Source organism: Hippoglossus hippoglossus, chromosome 9, assembly GCF_009819705.1.
Source record: "Hippoglossus hippoglossus isolate fHipHip1 chromosome 9, fHipHip1.pri, whole genome shotgun sequence".
Classification (NCBI taxonomy): domain Eukaryota; kingdom Metazoa; phylum Chordata; class Actinopteri; order Pleuronectiformes; family Pleuronectidae; genus Hippoglossus; species Hippoglossus hippoglossus.
In genome coordinates, this window is record NC_047159.1 from 6113920 (window position 1) to 6133840 (window position 19921).

The 19921-nt window shown below is 41.2% G+C and overlaps 1 protein-coding gene across 1 annotated transcript in view; it reads left to right on the top strand.

Annotated features, from left to right (window-relative positions):
- si:dkey-215k6.1 (transmembrane protein 132C) overlaps positions 1-19921 on the top strand; it is a 221791-nt gene that overhangs the window by 158717 nt on the left and 43153 nt on the right. The window contains exon 5 of the mRNA XM_034596167.1: positions 3782-3977. Within this exon, the coding sequence (XP_034452058.1) occupies positions 3782-3977 (196 nt within the window). The remainder of the gene's footprint in view (positions 1-3781; positions 3978-19921) is intronic.

Sequence of the window (19921 nt, forward strand, 5' to 3'; positions counted from 1 at the left end):
AGACATAATAGATGTAATGCTACATTCATGTCATTTGATTTCCCATAATTACCAGTTTCAGATGTTTAAATAGCATCACATCAACATCCAAGGTTTAATTATGACTGGGAAACTCCAGCTCTTATAAACCAGCTCTGTCTATACAACTTTAACAACAGCAACAGGGAAAAAACATTTGTGTAGGAAGCGCTATTGTTTTCTATAAATGATACATTTGGTGAAATGGTGTTTTCTTATTAAATGTATCAGTTTGCAAAGCACGAAAACATATGGATGATGGATGGATGGATGTATAGATAAAAAGAAAGAAGAATGGATGGATGCATGACTTCATTAATCTCCAAAGCAAAATGTATTTGTCATAGCAGCAGTTACACAGATGCAGAAACACAGATCAATAAAATACACAGTTAAATAATGAGCAGCCCTGACACAGTTAACCAAGCTGCAGTATGAAGTAAAGAATAAAATCAATCAAATAGAAGTAAAAGGTAAGTAGTGTGCTCGTCTCATGTACGGGGGGGGGGGGAGTGCAAAGTTTCTATGTCCACGGTGCTGAGAAATGATTCATTGAGTTCAGCTCTGGTGGAGGTGAATTAAAAAAGTCTGATTTCAGTCGGCAGGAACGACCTCCTGTACGGTTTCCAGTGATCCAATCACATTTCACCACAATCTCCTTCAGCCAATCAGGTTGTTGCTGTTGACTCTCTTCTCCTCTCGCTCGCTGTCAGCTGTCATTTCATCGTGACCCCCTCCTCCAACCCCAATCACCTCCAGTCTTCATATCCAAAGCCCCGGTCGAGCCCAGCAGGGTCCATCCATCATCCTCTTCAGACCCTCAGCATCCCAACCACCACCAGTGTCTGGACCCCCGGGGGTGGGGGGGGGGGGTTCGTGCTCTATACGCACAGCCTCACCCCGTCTCTCACATCACAACACACTCTCATCTATATCACATCATCATCTCCTCTGCTGTGCCTGGCGATAAAAATATACTATCAATTAAAGTCTCTCCTAAGTGAAACATCCACAGCTTGATTACACTTTATAATGGCTGTGTTGTTGATGTTAACCATAGGCTGTTTATAAAGATGGACGACGTGACAGGCTGGCTGTGGCAGAGGCTCGTCTCCTCCATGTTACTGGAATGGACATGAACTGAACTACTAGGGAAACTGCACGTTGAATTAATTTTGCTCAAAGACGGTTTCTGTCATTTTAGTTAGTTCTTATCACACAGGTTTTGTACACGTGTTTATTATTGTCGTACATTTGTTTTTTTATTTATCTGACACTATAAAGCGACGAGTTCAGGTGTGACGTCCTCGGTGCACAACGACAGTGTTGAATACTTCAGCGATCACACGACTTCTTTTCTTTGAGCTGAAAATCTACTATTTGATGAATATCAGCAACCTGCACGTTTAATAAACCCTTTGAGTTTGGGTCCAGTCTGAGCTGTGTTTAATTTCAGGATTTGGTTGAGTTCATTTGGTCATTTTCAAAATCCTATTAAGGAATTGGACTTTCGCTCTCTCTGCGGATCTCCCTCTGTCACTCTGTGCCAATAGAATGGAGCGGCTGGTCACAGCTCACTAATGGACAGTAATGCATGAAATAAAGCAAAGACTTGCTAAAGCTGAGCCACTGGGAGGACGCCTGCGTTTGAGGAGCATAATGACCTTCTGTGATGGCAGCGCTCTGAAATATGAGAGTGTGAATGGTCAAGTACGGCTGTAAAAAAAAAAGGTTGTGGGTTTATCTGGCACCGATTATAAGAAGCTTGGCATGGACTTAAATAAAAAGCTGATGTTTTGTGAGACGATAAAGTATCAGTGACTGGTAGTTTGGTAAAAGACAGAAACAGAGAGAGGCAGACAGATGGGTCGAGACGGACTGAGGAAAAAAGAGAAAGTATGATGGAGGGATCTGGAGGAGGTCAAGGGAAGCTGACATCCATCAGTTCTCTGTCCTTAATCTATCCGAGCAACGCGGAGCTCAGCCCATTTCTCCCTTGACACAGTCACTCACACACAGAGACACACCAGATATCACAGACCCTCAGCCATTGGCTTTGTCGTGGCCTTTAACCCCATAAACCCGAGTCTGTGTGTGTGTGCGTTCGCCTGCGTGTCTGTAAAACCGAGCTGTAAAACTCGAAAATCAATTTACAGCTGCTAATGTTCTCCTTCTTTCTTTCTAACTCATATTCCACCAGCTGCTGTGTGTGTTTGTGTGTGTGTGTGTGTGTGTGTTTGTGTGTGTGTGTTTACTTCTTCAGATATCTTTGAGAATAGTCCGAACAGAGTGAGGACAATTTGAGAAAGTGAGGACATTTTCGTCGGCCTTTTTTGAAAAGGCGGTCAGATGGTCTTGCTTTTATATCTTTGGGGTGGATGTATTTGAAAAATCTCACTCGCTTAAATAAGCAAGTGGATTCAGACATTTTTCAGTTGCTAAACTATATCTAAATAGTTTTCAGAGCTCCTTTATTGATGCTGTGAAACAGTCGTCTGTTTATCTCTAGAATCTCACCCAGGAGACCTTCTGCGTTGCACTTAATATGAATTGTGAGTGTGTGTGTTTCGCTGCTATCTGCTGTCACATTTCAGAAGTTCAGAGAATGGGTTTTATCTAAGACATCCTGTGTTTCTTTTGCGTCACGTCCATTAATTTGAAGTGGCACAAACACAACATTTTAGTGCTTTAAGTGAAAATTTAAGTTTTAATGTGATGACTCCAGTCATTTATTCTGAATCTGATCACAATCTTCACTTTCGGGGGCTCGACGTCCAGATTCAGCAGCAACTCCAACGATAACGCTGCTGTCTCAAGTGTGGGAAAAGGAAATGTAAAGAATTTCCCGTGGTGATAAATGATAGAATGGGATGTGATTCACAGATGGAATCAGGATGCCTGACAGGCAGAGAGGCAAAGCAGGTAATGACAGTCTGCAGAGTTGTGAGGGCACAATGTGCAGCAGGAATCCAAGATGTCAAAATGACAGACAACTTCCTGTATATGGGGATCAGAATATGAGAATAGAGGTTAGTTAGAAGTTACAGTAGTTTTCAAGATAGAAAGTTTGACTGAATGTGAAAGTGGTTTCTAGAGATGTCACCTACTGATTATTTATATGTGTGTTTCTATGATTCAGTATTTCCTTGCAACCTCTTCGAACAAGTTAGAGTCACTGGCTTATTATTACGTGGTTGAGACTCACCCAAAAAAGATGGAAAAAGCCCAGTGACATAAGTCATAATGCTAAGCTAAGCAATCTGTATCTTTTTATTACTGGAAAATAGAGCCCGTCTCCGAAAGATTTTGAGAATCTTGTCTGTGACAACGAGCAAAATGTGCAATATAAACATGAATAACATGATATTAGACTCACATAAAATCAAATGAGAGAAGGAGAGAGATGCAAACAACAACTCATAAAGCAGCATAATGCTGATTAACTTACTAAATATTTATTAAAATATCTAATTCCAAAATATATCATTTTTTTGTCGGGATTAAAATCCATTTGCAAGTCTTAAAATGTGAGTTTACTTTTCGTTTTGTGGCACAGAAATCTTCTCTCTTCAATCTTTCTAGTTATTATGTCTGAATGCTTTTTTGAAATAACAAATATCTGTTGTTCCTCCTTGTCCTGAATGTCAGCAAATGTTTTTCTTGTTGTTGTATTAGATTCTATTTTTTATAATAACCACATTGTGTTACCTTATTAGTTGTTTATAGTCGGCATTATAAATATCACGTACATCTGTTTTTGCAGATTGGAGAGTCCATCCTACGAGGTGATGCAGCTGTTCTTTGAGGTGGACAACGTGATCAACCTGGTGCCGACCCAGACTCTCCACTGGAACGTCGAGTACCCAGCCGGCTCCCAGACGACTTCCAGGCAAACGGAGAAAGTGTCACACCTCTACATCAGCAACGCTGACATACAGGGCATCGTACCGCTGGCTGAGGTAAGTGATGACTTGAGAGATGAGCCCAGATACAGATATCTGCCAGCGTAGATGCTGACATACTGAAATGTGCACTGCTGGGTATCAGCAAACATTCCTTATCCTGGAATAGACACCATTTTCCCCTCCATTTCCCTCCTCGCTCTAACCTTCTTGCTGACACGCCCAGCCCCCCCCCCCCCCCCCCCCCCCCTTCCTTCAGGGTGATCAAAGCTGTAAAGGTCAGCTTGTTTACCCCCCCCTTGCTACAGGCCTCCTGGTCACACACACACAGCAGGTTTCATAACAAGCAGCCTCGCAAATTTGTTCTCACAGCCACGCAGGTACAGGACATATAAATATGCATGTAAATCTACAGTCGCTCAAATCACATGCAAATGCCAACACACGGGTTCACATTTACAACAGCGACCATCCACTAACATTCACATACACACCTTCACTCGTGCTCAAACTCGTCTCCTGTGTGTTTGTGGCGCTGACAGGTGTCATTCCTGCTGAGACTCAAACACATTTGCCCCTAAAGGTCTTAAAAGGCTGTTTTCCATATAGAACCAAATCCTGTATTTTTCCCTTTGTTCAGTGACTGAGCCTAAAAGCACAAAAACCTCAGTAAAAATTGTTTAGTGCACAACAGAAGGAATTAAAATCTGAAATGAAGTTGTTTTTTTTGCATTTGTGGAATAGAAAAGGGCATCAAGTGATTAAATAAACAACATCAGAGGAGCGATTCATTCATTAATCTCCAAGTGCATGGCATGTACTATATAAACAATAGTCTATAAGTCCAGCAGATAGAAAGCATCTAATGTTCTGTAATAATGAAACACACGTTTTGGTTCTTTATCTTTGCTTTAGACTACACCTTTGCTATTAGAGCAAACAAATCACTTTAATTAAACTGGAAACATTTAATTTGTCATTTAATGGAAAAAGGCGACAGCATATGGAAGTAAAACAACTATCAAGTAAAATAAACATGTAATTTTATAAAGTTCAGGAAGTTGAATTTAGAGCTGTCTGATTGGAAAACAGAACAAACCATAACAATCATGTCCAGGTCTTCATGATGCTGTAAAGTTTCTAATCGGTTAAAACTCCACCATTATTTTGTACGATCACAAAGCAGAGCGGAAACATCCGTAAACAGAGCAACCTGCAGGCTACAAAGGGAGGAGGAGGAGGGAGGGAGGGAGGGAGGAGGAGGATGCTTTTCAAAATGCTCCCTGTTCCATTACCACTGGGGTAGAGCCATTGATAGCCCTCCTTCAAACAGCAAAGCCCCAGTGAGAAAACTCAATTTTGTTCAGGGCTTGTGCAGCTTCCGTCTCTTTCACCCACTGCAGAGAGCAGCCATCATTTCAAACCGCGCTGCTGTGGGGATTCTGCTTCTTTTCAAGGGGGCAGCGTGAACGGAGCCGAGGGACGAGTGATGCTAACATCTCACTCCCCTGCATTCTGCACACCAATACAATTAGTTAAAGGGACTTTTCAGTTATTTGCTCTTTGATATTTGTTTTCTGGAGGTAAATACAATAAAATCACAAATTTAAGTGTGAGCCTTGAGTTTTGGATTTATTCATTTGTAGTTAATTTAGCTGCTGTTACCAGTGCGTTTTCTCTCCTGTGTGTTTCTTTGTTGGTTGGTTTGTCCGCAAGATGATGCAAAAAATATCGGACAGATTTCCACAGAACTTGGTGGAAGGGTGAGGTGGGGCTCAGGGAAGAATACGTTCAATTTAGGTGCGGATCCAGATCAGGGGGCTGATCCAGGATTATTTTCTTCACATGTAGTTTTCTCAAGAAATCATTTATGGCTCTTGATGAAAAAAAATCCACCATGTTTAGGCGACTGATATTTATGAGATAAAATAAAAATCCAGATGTAGTGAATTTAAAAGTGGTTTCACATGGGGAGTGTTGGGCCTTGTTGGAGGTATGTTCTCCACTGAGTCAAATACAAATACATTTTAAACATGTTGCAAGAACATTGAAAGTTACTTCTTGTAAAGTTGAACGCCACTCGGCCAATTTTTTCTTTCAAAACACATTTGTTGTTTTATATAAACATAATTTAAAGGTGCCATCTATTCTGCTACTTCTAAAGCCATGCACACACAGAAACACACACACGTACATGGAAATGTCTTTATATACACACAGCAAAACACCCAGCCTCACTTTGTCTGCCTCCATCTCTTTTTTTTGCCTCCTCTTTGGGTAAAAGCATCCGAAAATGGCTGCTATTACAAGCTATTTGGGCTTCCTGATTTGTTTACCAGAACTACTGACCAGGTGTCGCTGACAGAGGTCTCTGTGATAAGTCGCTGAGATGAAAGCTCCGGCTCCTCAGGGTTTTTATGTGAGAATAACGAAAAAAAGGAGTGAAATTATGAGCGAGCATCTTCAAAGAGCGCTGGATGTGAAAGCTTTCACAAAGTCCTGCTCCTTCTCGAGCAAATTCCTCAATTGGCGACTGGAACAAAAGTGCAACATCACAAGTGCCACCATGTTACAAAAATGCGGGAACTTCGCAGCTTTTACATATTTAAACGGCCTAAAAAAAACAAGCAGCATCCGGAGCACTCGGCTTTGAAACGTAATCCCTCTGTCTGATCTGTCTGAGTGATTTTAGCTCCGTCTCAGCCCATCATCCACCATCTCCCAAATCAAAAGTCAGCTTATCAACAGCACTGATGTGGCAGTGCAATAGGTCTTCTCTCTATTTTACGAGGCAAAAATGAAAAACCAGAACACTGCCTGTCATTACAAAGGCCTCGCTGACATTTTCCTCCTAATTCGGCACATCCATTAAGGTGCTGGTCTCTTGGCTGAACGGGAAAGAAAGAGGCCCTCTTCAGGAAACGAGGGATTATTAGCAGTAATTTGTCTCATGTGGGGGCTGAAAAATTGGTTTAATCTTGTGGAGGAGAGGAGAGGAGAGGAGAGGAGAGGAGAGGAGAGGAGGAAGAGGAGAGGAGAGGAGAGGAGAGGAGGAGGAGGAAGAGGAGAGGAGAGGAGAGGAGGAAGAGGAGAGGTGGAAGAGGGGAGATAGGAGAGGAGAGGGGAGGAGAGGAGAAGTGGAAGAGGGGAGGTAGGAGGGAGTAGGAATAGGGGATTTGAAATTAGATTAAAATGAATCATTGACTGTATTCTGTATGTTTTCATGTGCATTGTCCTAATTTATATGAAGTCAGTGACACTATAATACATCTTGTCCATAAAATTCCCATAAGAAACTACTTGCTAAGTGATGTATGACCACAGATTCTAACCCTCAACCACCAAAATAAACAGAAATGTAATTGTAACAGATTTCCTGTCACTTCCTCCCAAAACAGAGGTTTTGTTGCAGAGGAAGTTTTGAATCTTTCAGATTGGTGAAGCTCTCCACTCTGAAAAGTGGACTTGGAGTCAGTGTGTGAGTGGCAGCAGCTCGTCACTGAACAGAATTGATTCAGCTGCTGCTTTTCACAGTGAGAAGCTTCCTTCTTATTTAACTCAGACAAACCTTCTCAAATTTAATCCTGTGTTCGTTTCACACAGGAAACAAACAGCGTTCTTCAGAAGCCACAGGGCTTCAACAAAAAGTTCATATCTCACACTTAAGGCTGATGTCTAACTATCTGTAGTCATTGATCCCATTGGCAAAATTCAGCAAAGTTCAGCTTTATATAAAGATGGACGACATGACAGCTGTGTGTAAACAGCAACTTCCTCAATGTTAGCAGAGGGGACATGGACCAAATAAAAAGTAAATATCTAATAATTTTTTCCTAGATAGCATTTATCACACTGATGTACATTGAGGGGATTTGGTTTAAACATCCCTGGGTCCACATCATCACTGCTGTTTGACTCTGCAGCCGTGTTTAGGATATTTTAACTTAATTCTTGTACAACAGGAGGAAGTGGAGACGCATCTTTATATTCAGTCTATGGTTGAAAGTGTCCGAGCTTCAGCACCATGGACAGCGACACATTGTGTTCTCTCTTCAGAATCTTGTTGTGTTTGTGTTAATGTTGTGATTATTTGACAATGAAAAAGGTTATGTGTATGAATCTCAGACTGGTTTACAGGAAGATGCATCTCTGGTCTGTAACTGAAGAGAAAACACGAGAGGAAAGTAATGGAGGCAGATGAAAAGAGAAAGAGGGACAGAACCACCGATCTTTATTAGCCTGGGGAGAGCAGGATGAAAAGGGAGGTCAGAAATGGAATTTCTATACTTTCCCTCCTCTCAGAGATATTTTAGCAGCTGATAAATTGGATCAGTAATAATGTTGTTTTAAATTCCATTCAAGCGCCATTACACACCTCTGGAACAAGGCTGTTTCCCTCCCTCCCTGAGCGAGGAAGAGAGAAGAGAGCGACAGACACAGAAATATAATTTCTGCTTTTGTATTGAATCAGCAGCATTATAGTACATTAGATTATAACACCTTATATTGTAATTGAATATATTATTATGGATATATTGGATATGATATTGAACCTTTGACCATTTTTCTTCATCTTTGCAATTTTCTGTGTATATTCTCATCTTCTGCTGTGGAAAATGGGAGATGAGGAAGACAAAAGAAAATAACTTATTTTCTTCCTCTTCATCTTGTTCTTGTCTCGACTGTTTTAAAATTGAATTGATTTTTTTTGGGGCTTATTTTTTATCAGTCTGGCCTCCTGTTTGGTTTTTGCTCATTCTCATCATCTTTTCACCGCTTTCACTCATTTTTGAGTCCTCCCCCCCCTTCTCGCTGTAAATTCTCCTCTCCTCTCCCTCCTCTTCTCCTCTCTGTCTCCTCCTCTCTCTCTCTCTCTCTCTCTCTCTCTCTCTCTCTCTCTCTCCTTCATCCCTCCCCCCTCTTTCCTCTGTTTCACCTCTCTGAGGCTTCGCTCTGTAATTAATTCTTAATTGGAACACTTGTTTATCTTTGTTGCTTGAAGATGCCTATGAATTTCCTCCTCTCGTGTGTGTGTGTGTGTGTGTGTGTGTGTGTGTGTGTGTGTGTGTGTGTGTGTGTGTGTGTGTGTGTGTGTGTGTTATGCTAAGTGAGTCCTTTTTCTGCCTCCTCTGATTGTTTTTTGTAGAAGGAAGTCAATATGTAGGAAGAGGAAACTAAATAGTTAATAATCTCTTGAGGGGAGCACACACACACACACACACACACACACACACACACACACACACACACACACACACACACACACACAGTTTTCGAGCTCAATTTACCATTTTCATGGTCTGGGTCTTTATTAAAAACTTAATTTTCTTCCTCTACCATTTTTTTTCTTTTTAATCTTTATGTCTCGATCTTTTATTTTCGGAATTCCCCTATTTTCTTTATGTGTGTGCTTGTGCACGTGTGTGTGTGCATGTCGCCACTTGTCTAAATACCTGAGCCTGATTTACTGATATTAAGCAGGACACTGTGGAATCGATCCGACAAACACTCTCCCCAGGTTGTCTCAGTTTGTTTTAACACCGTCTGTGAGCAGCATTTGTCTTTTAAAGGAAATTAGTGAACATAGACGGATCAGCCACAACAATGGAATCAATAACTCGCATATATAAAGTTAACAAATTTGATTAGACTGCTTCAATAGCTTTCATAATTTTCATTCAGAGGACACACATGGAGGAAATCTTCCCTGTGGGCCCTTTCCTTTAATGATTCCTTGACATCTTTTAACCACTTAAACCCTGTTACTCTGGTAATTAACCTGCAGGTCTCCTCTTTACTCACCACTGTATTCATCTTTACAGTTTGCAGAAAAAACAGCAAGTTTTCATCCTCGCTTTTTTTCACCCGGGCCCCTACTTCTCTTCACTTTTAGTATTTGCTTGTTACCGGCCTTCGAATGCCAAGTTAATCAACACATATGACACATCCCCCGTTGTGTGTGTGTGTGTGTGTGTGTGTGTGTGTGTGTGTGTGTGTGTGTGTGTGTGTGTGTGTGTGTGTGTGTGTGTGTGTGTGTGTGTGTGTGTGTGTGTGCGTGAGTGTGAATGTATTTGGGTCACTGAGAACTTGCGTGTCCTGGGCTGCAGGTTCATTTCCATACCAAGCGACTGTGGTTTGCTCCAATCAGTCAACAGCAATAGGGAGAAAAAGGGAGATGCAGAGGGGGGGGGGGGGGGGGGGGGGGGTGTTTAAAGCGAGAAAAATAAGTTTAGAAGTAAGTAAGAAGATGACAAAAGCTATAAGGCTGAAGGAGGGCACCATACTTTCTAAGTAAATGTAAAAAAAAGGCAGTAGATTCATGCAAAGTCAATGAGACAAGCGAGATAAAGGCACATTTGCTGTGGGCGCAGTGTATTGAGAGAAATAAGCTTTGGCTCCTCTTTAAACTTTTAAGTTGTACAAGACATTTGCCTGATTTAATGCAAATGCCAGTCAGCTTCAAGCATCCTCCTTGTCACTCATTGTACATTTAGCAATGCAAAAAAAAAACCTCTACTTCTTTGTAGCCGTAACAATAACATACGTAACAAAATAGTCGTGAAAAGTACATATCCAACGGCTCACAGAACTTTGTGAGGAAAACACTGGTGGTTGGCAGTACTGGATAAAAATGCAATTTCTATCTTCTTTGTTATGTTAAATATCCTGTATCAGCGCACAACTACTGTTTATTTTGTACATGAGGCAGGAATTCAAGTTTTTCCAAAAGTGGGATAGAAGAAAACTAGATGCTTCAGTATGTAAGCAGTTGTTCCAACATTCTCTGTCTGACTTTACATAATGAAAACTTAATCTCCTTTGCTGTCTCTGTCTTGTCGAGTTAAAAACACAAACGTGTTCTGTGAATCAAAGTAGATTTTGGGGTTCTTCGGGTTCCAAAGGGTCAACCAGCAAAAGCAAAGTGTTTCCATTTCAAATTCTATTACTATCGAAAATGTTATCAGTCCATAAACAGTGAGGGAGAACTATTCCTGAGCCACAGACTGGTTAATATATGCAGGTTTTTAATCCAAACAAAACACAAACAAAAGTTAATTTTGAGGGAGAAAACTAAAAACAGTGGAATCACCCACTTTAGTTTCCGGTTTTGATGCCAACTTACATGAAACCGATGATGCTGCATGAAAATGAAAGAAGCACCATAGCTTGAGGAGAGATAAACTAAGACAAAATGACAAGTGGAGGGAGACTAAATACTCATCTTCTGACAAGATTTACTGATTTGACTTTTGCTTCTTTTTTTTTTTTTACTTGAACTAAATCACAAAGTGAGAACAGCCTCCTTCATGCTCAGTTACACTTAATCCCACCCGGGAGCTGCTTAGTCCAACCACAGTGTCCTCGTGGGCCGTGAAAGCAGCTGTGGTGCAGCTGGAGACTGGAGTGCTGTTCTCAAGTGTACGTGAAGAGCTAAAGGGGAGCGGGGAGTCGTGCCACCGGGGTAATGGCTCCGAGTTAAGACTAGCAACTGTTTATGGTCCCAGCGTTTTACAGCATTTGGGTCAACAGCCATCTCACAAATTAATCAAATGATAAAAACTGGAAGTAGAAAGGCACAGTAGAGCCCGAACCTCCGCCAAGGCCCAGCAGTCCCCATATGAAACCATATTTAAATGCACTAGATCCAGATTTTTGTTTGGATCGGGACCAAATTGCACACTCTCTTAGAAGTCAGTCCCATAAATATGCTATCAAACTATCAAAAAACACCCTATCTCACGAAGAAAGTGAAAATTCTGCATCTAACCCTTTATCCAGATTCTTTCTTTGCCCATTTCCAACCCTTCCACCAAGTTCTGTGGAAATCCGTTCAGTAGTTTTTTTGTAATTGTACTGACAAACAAAAGGAAGGAGGTGAAAACACAAACCTCCTTTTCAGAGGTAATAAATAAGAAGGTGAGGTCGATGGGAAAATAAAACAAACTCCAAACAGAGCAGGAGATGGATCGAGATGGTAAACAGGAAATGTCACTCTAACCCAGTTGAAGCTGAAAACCTGCTTTATGTGAAATCAGCCTTGTTACAAAGGAAAGACGTGGGTGAGAAACAGACAGAGAGACGGACGACAAGAAAGAGGGATATTGGGGAGAAAGAAAAATTTGACTAGTTTAAAATAGGCAGGATGGGGGGAGTAAGAAGAAAGGGGAAAGGGAGGGTGTTAAATTGATAGACTTAGGAAGGAAAGAGAATAGACAGAAAAGAGAGGGATGGGTCTGACTAATTGATAGAAGCGAGAAGGGGAAGTCAAAGGGAGAGAAGGATGGAAAAATAAAGAGAGGGGGAGCACAAGAAGGAGGAAATTAGACAAGCTAAGATGGTACAAGTGGACACAGAAGGGCAAGAGAGAGAGGGGGGGGGGGAGGCCGGCGAAGGTGCAGAGCAGCATGTAATAGTCCCCTGGACGTCCTGGGCCGCACAGAGGAGGAGAGAGAGGAGTGAGAGACATAGAGACAGAGGAGGAGAGAGAGGAGTCGAGAGCAGGGCAGTTCTAATGCAATTAGGGGTCTTGAAATTGAAAGTACAATTCTCCCTGGGATCTTAGCAAGAGTGGTGCGTGCGTGCGTGCGTGCGTGCGTGCGTGCGTGCGTGCGTGCGTGCGTGCGTGTGTGTGGATGGGCTGTTAGCTTTCATATCTACCAAACGTCTTCATCCCTCCTCCCTCGTGTTTTATCTCTTCATCTCTCCCTCTCTCACTTTGACTGTTCAAAATGACTCCCTCCTTTTACTGTCCCCTCCCTCCATTCAATTTCTTGTTTTTTTTTATCTCTGGTCCCTCCCTCGCTCGCTTGCTCCTCTCTGGCTCCATTCATCCATTTCTGTTCCTCTCTTTCTGTTTCCCTCTGCTTTTTGAATGCATTTCCTTAATTTGTGACGAGAAAAAAATAAATGTCAGCTTCTTTTTACATTTACCTTTGGTAATTCAATCAATAAACACTGAAGAAGACGAGGAATGAATTCATTTGGATCCCATTGGAAATAAATATTTTCATCAGATGATAAATATAACAAATTTGTTGAGATACTGTAAACTTCATTTTATGCAATTGTATGATGAATGCATACTTCAAAACAAATATAATAATATAATACCACTTTAATTAAACATTGGGTAAGTACTTCCATTGTCAAGCTTTGACCATTTTGCAGGTTAACTTTAATAAAACACTAAGAATTCTTTATTCTTTAATATAAAAACTTTGATTACAAGGTAAAAACAGTAAATGACTGTGTTTGTGTCTAGAAAACACAACCAAGTATCGGTTATTGCTGATCTGATTATTTAAAGTTAGTTCAGTCACAAAACCTTGCAACTACACGTGTACTTGTGCAGTTTTCCATCATGTGGCAGTGGAGCAATTAAAAAGATCCGGTCAAGAGCTGCAGTTAATCAAACATTAGACTGGGTGAATACATGTGATCTCAGTGGTTCTGAATGTGGCACGTGGGATAGAGACCAGACTGGTCTGATGAATCTCGATTTCTGCCCGAGGCTGCAGATGGAAGGGTCAGAACCTGACTTGACCGCTGTGTCAACGGTCCAGGCTGCTGCTGATGTACTGTGTGAATGTGGGGAAGTGCTTCATGGCACACTGGGCCCAATAACACTAATCAGACACAGTTTAAAAGCTGTGCAGGAGTTTTGTTGTTGACCATTTGTATCCATTTATGTCCAGAATGTACCATCCTGATAATGCATCATGTCAGGACCTCTGTGGTCTCCCCAGTCACCTGATCTGAATCCAATAGATCCAATAGACCTTTGGGATTTGGTATAACAAGGGATTGTGAGCATGGATGTGCTGCAGACGAATCAGCAGCAATTATGTGATTCAAACATGTGAACGTGGAGCCGAATCTCAAAGGGATGTTTCCAGCAGCGTCTGGAATCAATGCCACAAACAACAATCAGGCTGATTTGTGAGCAAAGTTTGGCCCAATCCGGTGTTTGTCTGTTGTTCCTAATAAACTGCTCACCCAGTGTACATACACACAAAGACTAAATATCATTTACACCTATATTTTCCTTGATAATTGGTGTTAGAGGAAAGGCTCAAACAATGCCAGTCTCTCTGGCTAATCACTTGCTCTAATTAGCAGTGTGCATAATTACCACTGGCGAACTGGAACGCCGTCCCCAAGAACACTTATCCATTTGGCCCCGTTACCACTTGTGTCCACAGGTGTGTTTGTGCGCACAATAGCCTTTTTGCGTGTGTGTTTGTCAGTCGATTCAACCTTTGATTATCCTGCTGGCAGCGAGACAGGAAGGAAGTAGGTTAGCCGAGCGATAATTGCCCCAGCAACAGGGTGATTGACTCCCAGATACCCCCACAGGCTCGTTAGCATCTCGTTAGCAGCAGCAATTAGGATCATGACAGACAGGCAGGTGGGACGGCGAGGGAGAGCACGACATTGGCGGTAGAGGTGAAGAGGTTTAGAATACATTAGAGCCACTAAAGAGAGAGAGAGACACAGAGAGGCTGTGGAAACTCAGGATAAGTGACTGACGGGTGGGATTTGATCAACAGTTTATTTAACAACTTTCAGCCGATCAGTTCGAACCCTCTTTTCCTGAATAACTGCTTTGGCACAACTCCACAGAAATATGTTTCTGAAAAATAACAGTAGAGCAAACATTTTAAACTTAGCAATAACATTCTGTCAAATAGAAGATTACAAAATGTATTCAAGTAGCAGTAAATGTTGTAATTGGTCTGTTAAGTCATTTGTGGAGCTTTCATTTGTTTGCTTTAATCTTTGCTTAATATTTCCTCTAAATAACAGTTAAAGCCCAGATTAAAATGAGATGAAATGCAGATGGAGAGATGGTGCATTTTATTTTGAATAAAACTCTGCTATGCATGCAGACATGGGGACAGGAAGTGGGTCAGATTTGTCCGTATACATTGTTAACAGTCTGCTGCTCGTTCTGTAAGTGAAATTTAAAAATACATACACGTTTCAAGTTATACTCTAGTATTCATGTGTTATCCCTTGATATGCTCCATTTAAAATCATACTTAAAATATTTAAAATGCATCTCATCCGTCATTATAAAATTCCAAATGTTATCATCTGTCTGAATAAGTGCTCAATCAAATGGGATTTGAGGACTAGTCAAAGTTAAAATCCTAAAATTAAATGTACTTAGAAAATAAACTAGAAGGATAAACTAGAAAACTTGAACTTTCATCTATGTCATAAGAGCTTTGTAAAATGATTGAAATCATCTTTTCGAAAAACGTATTAAACACGTACTTGGCCTTTTATTTTTGGTCCGTGTCCCATCCACTAACATGGAGCAAGAATAGTTTATGTGTCTTATCTTTTTGATTTTAAGTTACAGAGCAGCTGCTGTTTGTAGAAAAAGCCGTTAGTGTATCAGCACTTTTTAACGGAGTCAGTGTGAGGAAAGTTAAATGAGCATAAACGCTCTTTTTGAGTAATATCCTGCTTCCGACCTGAAACAATCACGGCCTCACAGTGTTGTCCGCCCACCAGCTGCATGTTTATTACCTTGAAGTCATCAATTGGACATGTTTCATCACAGAGTGTGTGGTTGAATTAGTCACACAAGGATCAAGTGTAGCTTCTAAAAAACGCCTTCCCGTCCTCGTCTCATCAAACCTGTACTCCTCCACATATTACACAGTGCATTGTTCTTACAGATACGCCAAGTGGAATACTTGTTTAAACACAAAACAACTGTTATATTTAAAATGAAGCTGTTGTCTGCTTGATATTTGCAGTGTGATGAAACAGCACACAATTCTCTGGTGGAGGACTTACCTTGAGAGAACCATGGATGCTAGAATGGAAGTCAAACGTCTACATACATATGCAGGGGTGTGAGATGCAGGCAGGTACATTGTACATTAAACACCATAACTGAGTGGCTGGTACAGGAACATGTTCCCAGAGTATGAGCTGGAACCCTTCAAAGGGGGAGTAGAATGGCCGAGCTAAGATCCTGTGGTACGTCCAAAACCAGACGTAAACTAGAGATGACTAACCCACTGAATGTTGTTGTGGTGGATGTAGTGATCCCAAGCGACAGCAGCATCAAGAAGTAACATGAGAGGCTTGAAACCTGCCGAGGAACTAAAAGAGGAGCTGGAGAAGATGTGGAAGGTGAAGGCAGCACCAGGGTCTGTAACCTTCAAACTGGGAACAACATGTGAGACCTCTGCCCAGAAGAGGAACAGCTAAGATACTGCACAGAACCCTCACACATATTTTTTTCTGTACTTATACGTGGCAAATATACATTCCTATACATGTTGTGCATTTAAACTGCACACAATGCAACTCTAAGGTGTGATTGTGCGATGAAAGCAGATCGAAGCTCAATCAATGTCTTTCCCAAGAAAATGTGGGAACAGAAAATCGTGGATACGTTGCATTAATAATCTCTAAAATCCACAGGGACAGCGGCACGGCTTATAAAAGTCTTAAAATAACTCTGAGTGAAAGAGTGGGAATTTGGCACAGGCTCGGTTAGTAATGATTAGTCTGAAGTCTTATAGATCACAAGAAACATTTCAGCGTTTGGCCGGAGCCTGAAGTAATTACTCTGTCTAACAAATAGATTTGATACTATTACACACACAAACACACGCACACACACACACTTATATACTCACTAGTATAAAAAATGGCGTAGACACACACACACACACACTATAGCACACACCCCCAGACACACAACTCTGTTGCAGCCAAATAAATGAGCCGACACTCCTCGGGCCTAATAGTCTGGCTGTAATTAACATTGTCATAGTGATAATAGCCATTTATCCCTGACATATCACACACACACACACACTAACACACACACACACACACACACACACACACACACAGAGAGAGAGTCCAAACCTCTATCTTGTCTAGGCAGCTCGCCCAGCTGTCATCTCCCTCATCTGTCTCCCTCCCTCCCACCTCCTCGTCCTCCTCCTCCTCCTCCTCAGTATTCAGACCTCATGATCCTTCTTTTCCTGTTTTCACATTCCCTCTTTTCCTCAGTCATTCCCTTCTCCCTCCTCCTATCTCCTCATGTCCTTATATTTCTAACATTTTGCTCCTCTCATGTCTCTTTCCTTTATCTACTTGCATTTCAATATTCAAACCCCCTGCATTCTTCTCACCATTTTCTCTCTCTCTCTCTCTCTCTCTCTCTCTCTCTCTCTTCAACCATCTCTTTAGTCAGTCCTTCCTTTGGCCAGTCACATGACGACTCCCTGTCTCTTTGGCAGGCTGCAGCAGAACAGAGTCAGCAGGACACCAAGTGTTTGTTGTTTTCTTTCAGAGAAGTAGAGAATTGTTCTCATTTGTTGAGTCGAAAACAAGTTTTCATCCACCTCAGCAACAAAGAGTGGTGCAGCTCTAGCAGACAGGGCACTGGATGCACTCGGAGAATCAACAGGCAGGGCAGGTTAAGAGGCTCCTCACCAGTTGATCCTCAGGGCGTCAGATTGCTACAAGCGGCGCATTAATCAGGTGAACAAACAGAAGCAGCGGGACCTCCACTGTGTCTTTGCCTGGTTCAGGCTGACGCAGCTCTTTTTCCCATCCAGTCATAGTTCATATGGGAAATGCACTTGCTCCCATCTGAGCACCCACGGGTGTGTTAAAGGTTCAGTGTGTAAGAAGAAGGTGAAAGGGAATCTATTGGTAGAAACTGAATATAAAATAATCCTAGTGATGTTTTCCCTAGTGTGTTTCATCTAAGTTGTAGTTTTCTTTATCCTAGAATTGTCCCTTTATATTTAAATACTTTATATTTACATCAGGAGCGGGTCCTCTCTATGGAGGCCGCCATGTTTTTCACATTAGCCCAAACTGGACAAACTAAACACTTTTGAGTTTGTATGACAACTGAAGACAACCACAGGTTCTCCTTCATGTTTGGAAGAGGAGGGTGAGGTGAGGGGTATTCAGCTGCAACATGCAACCTCACCACTAGATGTCACTAAATTCTACACACTGGAACTTTAACTGCAGAGGAAAGCAACTGAGCGTTGGACTAACAAAACCCTGGTCTGAAATAAGTGCTGGAGCATTTCCCTGTGATTTTAAGGCTGCATTATTACTATGACATGGGGAGCGGCTCCGTGCACATACACTTGTCACTCACAGAAAAGAGAAGCTTTCTCTCTGACTACCTTTCAAATGTGCCCTTATAATTACAATCCACCAAGGTGCTAGTGCCTGACTTTTACAGGGAATGGGGGGTGGCACTCTGAGTGGTTTATTGCATGTTTCACTAGCAAAGTGGTTTCGGACACATGCTAAATGCACTTGTGCCATATGCTTAAGATTAGATCATTGAAATAGAGAACTTGATGTCATCAATATCATTTTATTTTTATAAGCAGTTACCATGGCAGCAGTTTGTGTTGACTGTGGTGGTTGAAATCCAGTTTTTCAGGAAGTTGGTATAAAATGTGCTGCATCAGACACACACACTACACTTTGTTATGCCTCTACATACCCACTTTTTAATGTCTCTTCACCTTGACATGTTAATACAACCACAAAGTATGATACATGTACGCAGACACACTGTCTGTGTTCATAGACATCAGGGATTGATGTGATATTGATGATACTATAGTTTGCGCATTAGAAAGGCAGCCTCTAATTATTTTAGTAAACAGTATTGACTTTTCGTGGCACCGGGCGGCCGCTCTGCTGAATCACAATATCAGTTCGAGTCGAGGTTCATTTACTTCAACATGACCCAAAACACAAACAAGCCGTTTCGAGGTCCTCTGTGAAAGACTCTGTCCAAGAAGAGAGAGGAATGGAAAAACAACCCACGTGTGTCAAATCAAGGCCTCTAGGTGATGCTGAGCCACACGACAACAATCAGCCATCGGTAAAGTGAAGGCTGAAGCTACAGTGAAGGTTTGATTGTTGAACTTCTGGATTCAAGAAGTCGCCAAACAGCGACTTTTCCTTTTTTTTCTTAATTTTAATCACTCGCCTCTGGGATTTGGGCAAAGTTAATTTCCTGTTGTCTGCAACATAAATACTTGACTTAGTGGAGCATGAAGAAAATCACAGTGTAATCTTTTCAAAATGTTCACAGTAGGAAGAGTCATTATTATTATTATAATAATTATTGTTGTTGTTATTGTTATTATTATACAACCAACTAATCTTTGGTTATGTAGGAGACGAGGGTTCACAGTAAATAAATGGGTTTCTTTTGCGTTTCCTGTTGTTCCCGCCTGAGAATACTTCACATGTCATATGACTTTCTGTTTCTTAATTCTTTACATGGAATATGTCTATTACAGAGGATAATGATCACACTGATTCTGTTACACACTCACACACACATTTATAAATATACTTTTCAATAATTACTTTCCACTCCAGTAAAACTCTGGCACACACAGAGTTTACATCCTATCTCCTCCCATCAGTGGATTATTTTTTAGTCATGTAGCTTTAGCAATTAGTGCTATTTAACTTCTGTTTAGAAACTGTTAGAAACTGTATGAGCGACAGAAGAGTTTCTCTAAATTGACCGTCAGAGCTACAGAGACCAGTAACTTTTGGTGAGAAATAAAAAGGCACATTTCATTTCATTCTTGTATTTTGTGTAGAGACTGTGAATAACAATACCGGTTCTAATCAAACTATGATAATTGAATAAAAAACAACATTAGGTAACACAACAGGAAGCAACAACGACGAACTTAGAAAACTGGAGGTGTAATGAGTTGTTTGAAATAAATCACTATTTTGATTAATTAACAGTCTGAGCCTAGAGGCTTTTTATTCCACCTGTCTCCCGGTTTGTGTATTGATTAATGTTTGATTATGCATAAAATGATTTGACTTTAAAACAGTTGGGAGGTAAACTATTACAATTTGGTGGAGTTGTTATAGTCAGCATGGGCAGTGCATTAGGTTTAATCTAATACGTACCATGGCAACACACAGACACACACAGACAGACACACACA